This window comes from Oncorhynchus mykiss, chromosome 16 (genome assembly GCF_013265735.2).
Source record: "Oncorhynchus mykiss isolate Arlee chromosome 16, USDA_OmykA_1.1, whole genome shotgun sequence".
NCBI lineage: Eukaryota > Metazoa > Chordata > Actinopteri > Salmoniformes > Salmonidae > Oncorhynchus > Oncorhynchus mykiss.
The window spans coordinates 45,770,899-45,782,988 of record NC_048580.1 but is presented as its reverse complement, the minus strand read 5'-3'; the positions used below and the strand labels follow the sequence as shown (position 1 = coordinate 45,782,988).

The 12,090-nt window shown below is 42.7% G+C and overlaps 1 protein-coding gene across 1 annotated transcript; it reads right to left on the bottom strand.

Annotated features, from left to right (window-relative positions):
- Positions 1 to 952: 952 nt before the first annotated feature.
- rprm3 (reprimo, TP53 dependent G2 arrest mediator homolog 3) lies at positions 953 to 1,840 on the bottom strand. Its single transcript, XM_021567368.2, has one exon. It carries the CDS (start codon positions 1,510 to 1,512, stop codon positions 1,186 to 1,188), a length of 327 nt encoding a protein of 108 aa, XP_021423043.1. The 5' UTR covers positions 1,513 to 1,840; the 3' UTR covers positions 953 to 1,185.
- Positions 1,841 to 12,090: the final 10,250 nt, after the last annotated feature.

Genomic DNA, 12,090 nt, shown 5'->3' with positions numbered 1-12,090 from the left:
AATCACCTTTTAGTTGACTGAACAAGGAGCAAAATTGAAACAGATGGGGGGTGGGGGGGACTCCCTTGTCGCTTCCTATTCATAACACATGACTGGAGTGCCGGGCCGTTCTGCCCTTGTCGAGATGGGAAGGTATTGCAGCTGTTTTCACCGATGATGATGATGATGATGCTGATGAGCTCAAGGTTGAAGCTCTAGGACTCCTACTGTTCTACTTGAAATATGGGGGACGAGTTCCTCTGGCAGTCTGATCCTAAAGACACGATCCTAATAGCGATCGGTCAGAGCAACTAAATACGCATGATCAAAAAAACAAAGATGAATGGTCTGACATACCCTTGGCATGTAGCAGTGCATTCGGCAGGAAATAATTATCGCATTGTGCTATCTTCGTTAAAAATCATCAATTTAAATGACTGTTGGTTATCTACTGAAGATTAATGTATAGATCCCTTCCATAATCAGAGGTTGCATTGCTGTGGCCTCTCACTCCCTTTGAATTTTACTCTATTGGTTTGTGAGTGGAAAAACTGTAGGCGATGCATAAAACCCTCGAGTACAACCATATATTGCATAGCTCCAAAACGAGATGGATTAACCAGGTTGTGGTTGATCGTGATCTCCTAAACCAAAATACTCTCTAGTAAAACATGATGCTTGTAATACATGACTGCTGAAAGCTATAGTGCTAAAAAGTCTGTAGTAAGATTTGAGAGCTATAGGATGCGGAGGAGGCAGGTGGATTTGATATAGCGAATCCCTTATTTGGGTTATGGTTTTTCCAATAGCTTCCATTACATGTGTTTGCCACCCGCTTTGGTCAACCTCCTGATTAGTGGTGGCCTTCAGCAGCACGTTTATTGCCTTACCTTTGACATTAGCTATTTGCATTCAACTGCATAATGTAATTTGTTTTTAAACTCGCACAAAAGAAGCCAAAGAAGTTCACTGATATCCCACACATAGATGTTTATTGGTATTCCTACAAGGATGGAAAACATTCTATAGGGTAGGTATAGGCTGTAAAAAAGAAAACAAGCCCGATTTTGACAATTTAACTTTTAAAGGGTTCAGTGAACAGTGAATAATAACAACAGTGAATAATAATATTCAAGGAACATACTGGAAACTTTACGATTTGAAAATAAAATAAAGATGTTTAATTAAACAAGTAGGCCTACAATCCTATGAGGCAACCATGATCATATCATTGTCGGTAGACGGTCTCCGGTCTTCTACAAAAATACTAATCATACTTTCTGTTTTAATTAGAAGATTGCAACCAAGGAAAAATATGCCAAAAATCACAGTGAGTGACAATACGCACAGAACCGCGATCTGCACCACACGCATTGTGAAGAGGTCATGTTCCTCTGGATGAGACGCACCGAATCCATTGTCGGTGATAACTGCTGCTGCTGCTGAAACGTTGCAGCATACACGCACAGTGTCAAATCCAGAGTGCTCTTCTACGGACACTGTTTTATTCAGTATTTTCCCGGCGACATCCATGTTGTTGAAATCGTTTTTTCCTGCAATAAGTTGGCTGATTTCTTTTTTCTTCAATTAAATCGGACTTATCCAACTCTATGCAGTTATTCAATCGTCTTCTGTAGGCTAGAAGCGAAGAATGGCAAATGTTTCATGATTCTCAGAAAATTGATTCTTGGGTGAAATGATTCTCAAATTCCTAGTGAAATAGGCTACTCCCCGAACTATGATATTTCAAGAACACCTAAATAAAGCATGACACGAGGGTCAGATGAAGGTTCAGCATTTATTGAATACAAACGAGACCGCAAAGACTTACATTCTTTTTAGTGTAACGACACACTGCTCTCTGAAGGTTCTTTGCCAAGCTATGTTTCTGACACGAGGTTTTTAAAGTAGGAGTGCGTGTGTGTATGTGTGTTCGCGCGCGCTTCTCGACATTCTTGGGCTGCCTTTGCGTCACTCGTCATGTCCACCTGATGGCAGTGTTAATGAATTTGAAGCAGAGTATTCTATTTTCTTGACTTTGTATGTACGCAAGCAAACAAAAAACAGGATAACATTTTGAAACCCATCGTCTCCATATACATCTAGGCCTATGATTGATGTTTTCCTCTTTCCACTGACTACTCATATAACTCATTTCAACAACCGAACGGATTATATCGATTCGATTTTGGAAAAACCTGTCCAGTCTGCTTCGATTAGGACCTTGGTGATACTGTGTTATCTCTCATGGGCACTTTTATTTCATATCTCCAAAATGTCCTTGTTCCAATTGGTGTTTTTTTTTTTAATTCTCAAGCCACAGGTAAGCAAGCATAAGCGGTACAAATTACGTTTACAGAGCTCCAAGGCCACAAGTGGTGCCTTATTCCTAGAATTTGGATTTCCCCTGCCGACACATACTGAGTCTCATCCAAGTGGCATTATTGAATTCATGTGATGACTGGCTATTTTAAAATTGGCGTCTAATATAGGAGGTGTTCAGATGACAGCCTGCCTCCTTCCCTGTCGCCATCTGGGCTGAGATAATTTGAATCCCCCTAAAACATGGCATAGGCCTATACTCTGAACAAGACATGACTGGCACTTATTTCAACTAGTTTAATTTCTTTTTAATCCCTTTTTAGTTGGAGCCATTGAATATGTGTGATTCTCGTAATGAAATACCATTTTCGTTGCATTGATTGAGCTGCTAAAATTATATTGTTATATGTAGGCCTAAATCCTACAATATGTGGGTAGGTTCCTTCTAGCCTAACAACTACTTGAGATGGTAATTAGTTTAGGCACATGGCTTGGGATTCCCTTGGCCTACACAAAGATATCTCTGTATTTCAATAGGGGTAGGAATTTTCAGCAAAGTGGGGTTTTATTCAGAGCTCAAGGTTTTTGGTTGTTGTGCTGTTTACGTGCAAGAGCAGATCTGTGATTCTCAACCAACCATTCCAGAAGGGGGGGGGCAATCCTCATGAACCTGCTGTTTTTGACTCATATCTGGTCTCACCTAAACTTAAGGTCTCAGGGAGGACTGTTGGCCACCCCTAGTTTAGAATAACCATTGAGCAGGTGCTCAAACTGATCACCCACCAGTGCTCTGACTGGGAGGTTCCTTGATCTGTCTGCCAGCCCATACAGTGCCTTCAGAAGTTTTCAGACCCATTGACTTACTCCACATTTTGTTGTGTTACAACCTGAATTCAAAATGTATTAAATAAAAAATCTCACCCATCCACACACAATATGCCATAATGACAAAGTGAAAACATGTTTTTAGAAATGTTTGCAAATGTATTGAAAACGAAATATAGAAATATCTCATCTATATAAGTATTCACACCCCTGAGCCAATACATGTTAGAATCACATTTGGCAGTGATTACAGCTGTGAGTTTTTCTGGGTAAGACTAAGAGCTTTGCACACCTGGATTGTACAATATTTGCCCATTATTCCTTAAAAAGAATTCAACCTCTGTCAAGTTGGTTGTTGTCATTTTCATTTCTTGCTGTAGATTTTCAAGCCAATTTAAGTCAAAACTGTAACTAGGCCACTCAGGAACATTCAATATTGTCTTGGTAAGCAACTCCAGAGTATATTTGGCATTGTGTTTTAGGTTATTGTCCCGCAGAAAGGTGCATTCGTCTCCCAGTGTCTGTTAGAAAGCGGACCGAACCAGGTTTTCCTCTAGGATTTTGCCTATACTTAGCTCTATTCCGTTTCTTTTTATCCTGAAAAACACCATAGTCTTTGCCGATGACAGGCATACCCTTAACATGATGCAGCCACCACCATGCTTGAAAGTATGAAGAGTGTGTCACGAGGAGCGGAACAGGCGAACCCAAGAGCAGACTCAGATGAGGAGACTGGGATGAGGTAACCAAGGTATTTAATGAAACACGGGGGGAAGATTGAGTGCAGGCCAGGGGAAGCTTGGGCGGGTTGTAGGAAACCATGTGAGGAGGCTGAGGCTGGAGCGAGAGGTGTGGGACAGGGTAAGTAGGTCCGGAGGGGAATCCAAGGGAGCGTAAAGTGTGGAATTCAGGACAGAGTAGCAGGACTGACAAGAAGTCTTACTGGAGACAGGGACCAGAGTCAGAGCGTGCAGAACTGTAGCAGAGAGGAAAACAGCGTCAGGGAAGGGAAACAAGGCACAACAGGAACAAACGGCTAGAAACATAGACTGCCTGGGCAGAGATTATGATCTGTCAGTGTGGACTGAGTGGCAGGACTGAGTATTTGTAGAGGTCTTGATTATGGAACAGGTTGCAACAGGTCTGCTCTGACTCCAGCACACCTGTCTCCTTCCACACAATCACACAGAGTATGACAGAGTGGTAGTCGTTCATGTGCTGGGCTGGATTTCCCCCAAACACAACACTTTGTATTCAGGACATAAAGTACATTTATTTTCCACATTTTTTGCAGTTTTACTTTAGTGCCTGATTGCAAACAGGATGCATGTTTTGGAATAGTTTTATTCTGTACAGGCTTCTTTATTTTTCCTCTGTAATTTAGGTTAATATTGTGGAGTAACTACAACATTGTTGATCTATCCTTTGTTTTCTCCTATCACCGCCATTAAACTCTATGACTGTTTTACAGTCACCATTGGCCTCATGGTGAAATCCCTGAGTGGTTTTCTTCCTCTCCGGCAACTGAGTTAGGAAGGACGCCTGTATCTTTGTAGTGACTGGGTGTATTGATACACCAGCCAAAGTGTAATTAATAACTTCACCAAGCTCAAAGGGATGTTCAATGTCTGCACTTTTTTGTTATCTACCAATACGTATCCTTCTTTGCAAGGCATTGGAAAACCTCCCTGGTCTTTGTGGTTGAATCTGTGTTTGAAATTCACTGCTCAACTGAGGGTCCTTACAGATAATTGTATGTGTGGAGTACAGAGATGAGGTAGTCATTAAAAAATCATGTTAAACACTATTATTACACACAGAGGGAGTCCATGCAACTTATGTGACTTGTTAAGCACATTTTTACTCCGGAACCTTTTTAGGCTTGCCATAACAAAGGGGTTGAATAGTTATTGACTCAATACATTTCAGCTTTTCATTTTTATACATTTGTAACCATTTCTAAAAACATAATTCCACTTTGACATTATGAGGTATTATGTGTAGGCATGTGACACAAAATATCAATTTAATCCATTTTAACTTCAGGCTGTAAAACAACAAAATGTGGAAAAAGTCAAGGGGTGTGAATACTTTCTGAAGGCACTGAATCTACACTTTTGCTGAATCTGAACATGCGGTGTCTGTTAACAGCTTTGGTAGGCCTACTCCTTGTCCCAGCATGAGAGACTACAGTCTATGGTGCCACCAATGGATAAGAATGCAATGGGTGCATTTGATCAAATGCCAACGCCACCAATCTCTCATCTCATGACATTTACAGTCACTTCCAAAATGATTGGCACCCTTGAAAAAGATGAGCAAAAAAGAATGTATAATATAAAATCAAATGTTATTGGTCACATACAAATATTTAGCAGATGTTATTGTGGGTGTAGCACAATTCTTGTGTTCCTAGCTCCGTGCAGTGCAGTAATATCTAACAATTCACAACAATACACACAAATCTCAAAGTAAAATAATGGAATTCAGAAATATATAAATATTAGGAGAAGCAATGTCAGAGTGGCATTGACTAGAATACAGTAGAATACAGTATATACATATGAAATGAGTAAAACAGTATATAAACATTAAAGTGACCGGTGTTCCATTATTAAAGTGACCAGTGATTCCATGTCTATGTACTGTACATAGGGGAGCAGCCTCTAAGGGTTGAGTAATCGAGTGGTAGCCTGCTAGTGGCAGTAACTCAGTTCAGGGCAGGGTACTGGGTGGAGGCCGGCTATTGATGGCTATTTAACAGTCTGATGGCCTTGAGATAGAAGCTGTTTTTCAGTCGCTCGGTCCTAGCTTTGTTGCACCTGTACTGACCTCGCCTTCAGTCTCTCGCCTTCAGGCAGTGGCTCGGGTGGTTAATGTCCTTGATGACCTTTTTGGCCTTCCTGTGACATCGGGTGCTGCAGGTGTCCTGAAGGGCAAGCAGTGTTCCCCTGGTGATGCGTTGGGCAGACCACCCCACCCTCTGCAGAGCCCTGCGGTTGCAGGTGGTGTAGTTGCCGTACCAGGCGATGATACGGCCCGACAGGATGCTCTCAATGGTGCATCTGTAAAAGTTTGTAAGTGTCTTTGCCTCATGAGGTTGAAGAGATACTGTTGCACCTTCTTCACCACACTGTCTGTGTGGGTGGATGACTTCAGATTGTCAGTGATGTGTACACTGAGGAACTTTAAGCTTTTTCACCTTCTCCGTCGAAGTGGATGGGGGCGTGCTCCCTCTGCTGTCTCCTGAAGTCCACAATCAGCTCCTTTGTTTTGTTGACGTTGAGGCAGAGGTTATTTTCCTGGCACCACCCTGTCAGGGCCCTCACATCCCTGTCGGTTGTCTTGTCATTGTTGGTAATCAGGCATACTACTGTTGTGTTGTCTGCAAACTTGCTTATTGAGTGGGAGACGTGAGTGGCCACGCAGTCATGGGTGAACAGGGACAAGCAACCTTGTGGGGACCATGTGTTGAGGACCAGCGTAGTGGAGGTGTTGTTTTCTACCTTCTCCACCTGGGGGCGGCCCGTCAGGAAGTCCAGGACCCAGTTGCACAGGACAGGTTCAGACCCAGGGCCCCGAGCTAAATGATGAGCTTGGAGGGTACTATGGTGTTGAAGGCTGAGCTGTAGTCAATGAACAGCATTTTTACATAGGTATTCCTCTTGTCCAGATGGGATAGGGCAGTGTGATGTGGATCTATCAGGGCGGTATGCAAATTGAAGTGGGTCTAGAGTGTCACGTAAGGTGGAGGTCATCCTTAACTTGCCTCTCAAAGCACTTCATGATGACAGAAGTGAATGCTACTCACTTTAATAATGCAAATACTTAGCACTACATAAATAATGAAAATACTGAGCCATACTGTATACTCAACATTTCTTGAAAAATATATGATTTTATAGTATTTATAGTTGCTCAGAGAAAAAATTCAGATAGGATATTATTGGCACCCCTATTTTTAATACTTTGTGCACCCTCCCCTTGTAAGAATAATGACACTTAGTATGTTCCTGTAATGTTTAATGGGATTGGAGAACACATTGGGAGTGATCTTAGACCATTGTTCCATACAGAATCTTTCCTGTATGTATCTTTCCTGTATACTAGATATCCTTTGGTCTGCAGCACTTTTGGACTGCCCTCTTCAATTTAAACCACATGTTTTCAAAGGGGTTCAAGTCTGTAGATTGAACATTGTCTTGCTGGAAGATCCACCAAGTTTCAGCCTCCTGTCTGACGCAACCACGTTTTTGCCAAAATGTCCTCTTATAGAGTTCAAGATGCTGTTGACCTTAAATAGGGCCCCAGTACTTGTGGAAGCAAAATAGCCCCATAACATCAAATATCCACCACCATATTTTGCAGTAGGTATGAGGTTATTTTCTGCATATGTTTCCTTCTTTTGAGGCCAAATCCACCACGGTTTATTTATACTTGTTAAATTAAACAAAGTCTAATTTTTTCTGAGAAATTGAATTAGTATAAAATTATATATTTCCAGACTCTTGCATTTGCCTCTGACTGCTCTGGGCCTTAGCTTTATTTTATTTTACATGGCTGCTTGTGTCTGGTATGTGATCCCTCTGACCTCCTCATGCCTGGGCTGGCTGGATGTCTGGGTGGTGTGCCTGCCGCAAACAAGTTTCAGGCGTGCGTCCAAAAGAATTGGAGCCCAAGCCTCTCTGTCACTCTTGTTTTATAATTGTAACATTCTCATGTTCTCACAGCCACCCCATTTCCAAAACAGTGCATGGTTGGTAGACAGGCGGTAGTGGGGTCTGGACTGGAGTGTACTCTTATCCTTCTGAAGATTGTAAATCCATGACTTTTCAGTTCTCTTCATGTGCTCTTTAAGAAAGGTGATTTCTATTTTTCAAAGGGTGGGGTACTCATACGCACAACGGCATGCCATTACCCACATAACTGCTGTAATCAGAGTGATAGTGACTCTATCCAATTACTCTTGCTGGATGAGTCTTGGTATTTTTTATTATAAGTTTGCCATGACCTTCACAGGTTCATATTGGGTTTCCATAGCAGACATTGAATTTCGTAATCTGCACATCAAGCGAAAAACATTCCCTCCCTGCTCAGTATGCACCTCTTCCCAACACTGTCCTTTGGGTTTCTTGTCCTTCCCTAATAGTAAGAGGCATATTAAACCAGAATATGTTCAGGTTTAGGAGTTTTTCAATATCAGACAATGGGAAACTAAAACACCTGCACATGTACAGTATCACTACCACCTGTCTCTTAGTTGAAGCCCCGTGTAAAGGCTTAGATGGGACACATGCATGCAGTAGGAGTAGCTTATTGGGACAAGGTGACATAATCTGTGAAAGAATGTGACTCTTATATCTCTATAGTCATTTGAACTAGGCAGTAGTCATACAGACAGACACAGTATTGATTGTATAGCCCGGCACAGTGGACGTGTCATAATACCTAGAAAACACAGTAATGGTTCCAATTGTTTTTTCACCAGTCATTTTTGCATCTGGGATTTTAGAACTACTTCATATAAAGGTCTGTGTTTAGTGTAGTCTTATCCTGGCGTTTTGAGAACCATTTAATTCTCTCACGGACAAGGTAAGTTTTATCAATAAATTCTTCTCAATTTACTCTCAAAAATTCAAAATGCTAATTAGCAACAGAGAAGACCTCAGCAAGACGACTAATTCCTACAGGAAGCTCCTACACATCCTCTCTGTCATCTACTGTTCACCAGTGCGATCAGAGAGACCTTCTGTGTTCAATCAATCAATAAATCAAGCAATGATCCTCGTATGTCTTAGCTAACCACTGACTACACTTTAGCTAGCTAGTTAGCAGAGCAGTAGATCTTAGCCGAGATAATTGTTTGTACAGTACGTCAACTTTGGTGTCTATTTCAGACCTTATGGCATTTTTCAAGGATGAGCATAAGAGCATTAAAATGGGACAAGACCACTGTAAGTCTGGCCATGTGGAGAAGACCACTGTAAGACCACATGTAAGTACAGCTATTGAAGGGCATCCTACCGGTTTGGTCAGGGCCAGCATGAGGGATAAAGTTTATCCTGTGTCGGTAAGTGTAGCTATTAAGTTAAGTTTAAGCATCTTAGTAATACAATGTGTTCTATACAGCTGTCAACATTGTCCAAGGAAAAAGACACTTAATCAATTATATAATCATTAACCAGATTATCCCAGATACCAGACTTCGATGAGTGATAACTCAGTTCTAGAATGTTGTCATTGATGAGAATGAATTAAAAAATATATTGACATTCAGAATTGACTTTGTTTAGACATCCAGCCTGTACTGTAGTTTCATGACAAATCTTCAAAGGCACAGTATTTATTCATTTGGAGTGCTACATGTATTTATCCAGTCTTGATTTATAGGATCCTTCCCACTATATATTTTTTGTTGTGGTTGTAATGTAACCTTTATTTAATTAGGCAAGTCAGTTAGGAACAAATTGTTATTTACAATGACAGCCTACCCCGGTCAAACCCGGACGACTGTGCTCCATAGGACTCCCAATCACGGCCGGATGTGATTCAGTCTGGATTCAAACCAGGGACTGTAGTGATGCCTCTTGCACTGAGATGCAGTGCCTTAGACCGCTGCGCCACCCGGGAGCACTATATCAATTAAAGGTTTATGGAAAAATGTCCTCATGTGAAAACGTGTTTTTAAATATTCTACAGCTGTAATGTCATCGATCAAATCAAACTTTATTTATATAGCACATTTATTGCAATAAATGCATTTCAACATGTTCAAAGTCATGCATTGAAAGGCATGTGGCACTTTAAATCCTTCCTCTTGGCAAGTCTCTATAGGTGACCAGGGGATTCTCTCTACCACATGGGAATGCCTCAGTGGAGCTCATAAGTCTTGCCAGGCAGCATATTTTGTCGGTTCACAATATCAGGCATATGGATGTGGAATGCAAGTGGAGGAAACCAGCGGTGTCCAACCAGGTGCAATCAGTGGAGGACCTGTACCTGGCCGAAGACTACTACCTTCTGTCCCGAGAGCCCAAAGAGCAGGATCTTCAGTGGCTAAGGAACAGTCTCTGTGGCAGGTTCAGTGGAATAGCATGTCTCCTTGAACAGGAGCCATAACAACCGCTACCCTTGCACCAACTCCAACAGGCACACCATGAGGAAAAGGAGGTTGACGGCCAGCAATTATGGAGCAGTGGTAAAGGCCAAGCGTGTTACTCCACCGCTGCTAAAAAGGGTCCTCAGATCAGTTGTTGGATGGGGTGTTCTGTAAAGTGAGGCACAAATAACGAAGAGGAGGGCATTAAGGCATTCAAATGGCAACTGGCATGGATGTGAGAAGTCAGGGCTTTGTGGTCGCCATAGCAGTGGTTGTGGTCAAGTGTCCCTATAGTGCAAGGGACATTACCATTGAATAGGCAGTCAAAAGGATTTCAATATCAAGGAGGGAGGGTATATTTTTGTTGTTGTTGAAGTACCCCTTTTTCTCCCCAATTTCATGGTATCCAATTGGTAGTTACAGTCTTGTCCCATTGCTGCAACTCCCGTACGGACTCGAGAGAGGTGAAGGTCAAGAGCCGTGCGTCCTCCGAAACAAGACCCAGCCATGCCGCACTGCTGCTTGACACAATGCTTGCTTAACCCAGAAGCCAGCAGCACCAATGTGTCGGAGGAAAAATCGTACATCTGGCGACCGTGTCAGCGTGCATGCTCCCGGCCCGCCACAGGAGTCGCTAGAGCGCAATGGGACAAGGACATCCCAGCTGGCCAAACCCTCCCCTAACGACGCCGGGCCAATTGTGCGCTGCCCCATGCTCTCCCGGTCGCGGCCGGCTGCGACAGAGCCTGGACTCAAACCAGGATCTCTATTGGCACAGCTAGCACTGTGATGCAGTGCCTTGGACCACTGCGCCACTCGGGAGGCCAAGGAGGGAGGGACTTACTTAGTGGCACCAGGTCCAAGGTCAGCTCCACATCACTGGAAGGGACACCTGCTTCTTTGTTGTGGGGACCACCAAAGTCTCAATCACCATCACCATCCAGCGTGGCAACCTTTGACAGACTCATATTCCTCCTCATGTACCTGTTTTCAGGGTAGCCAATGGTCCAAAACTATTTCACAGTTCATACACACACACACGCACACACACACTAGGCTCCCAGAATAGAATACGTTTTGCTGAAAGCAGCCAGCTAAAGTAATGTAGTTAACGTAAGTTCAATCACAAAGGCTGGTCTGAGTGCACGTCTTCAGTTTCATTTATTAGGACAACAAAATTCACATTGCATTTTACAGTGGGAATTTCCAGTGCCTTCATAAAGTATTCAGATCCCTTGACTTTTTCCACATTTTGTTATTTACAGCCTTATTCTAAAATGGATTACCCCATAATGACAAAGCAAAATAGGTTTAGACATTTTTGCTAATTTATTCAAAAGTAACAACTGAAATATTACATTTACATAAGTATTCAGACCCTTTACTAAGTACTTTGTTGAAGCACCTTTGGCAGCAATTACAGACTTGAGTCTTCTTGGGAATGACGCTACAAGCTTGGCACACCTGTATTTGGGGAGTTTCTCCCATTCTTCTCTGCAGATCCTCTCAAGCTGTGTCAGGTTGGATGGGGAGCGTTGCTGGACATCTATTTTCAGATCTCTCCAGAGATGTTCGATCGGGTTCAAGTCCGGGCTCTGTCTGGGCCACTCAAGGACATTCAGAGACTTGTCCCGAAGCCACTCCTGCGTTATCTTGGCTGTGTGCTTATGGTCGTTGTGCTGTTGGAAGGTGAATCTTTGCCCCCAGTCCGAGGTCCTGAGCGCTCTGGTACAGGTTTTCATCAAGGATCTCTCTGTACTTTGTCCCGTTCATCTTTGCCTCGATCCTGATTAGTCTCCCAGTCCCTGCAGCTGAAAAACATCCCCACAGCATGATGCTGCCACCACCATACTTCACCGTAGGGA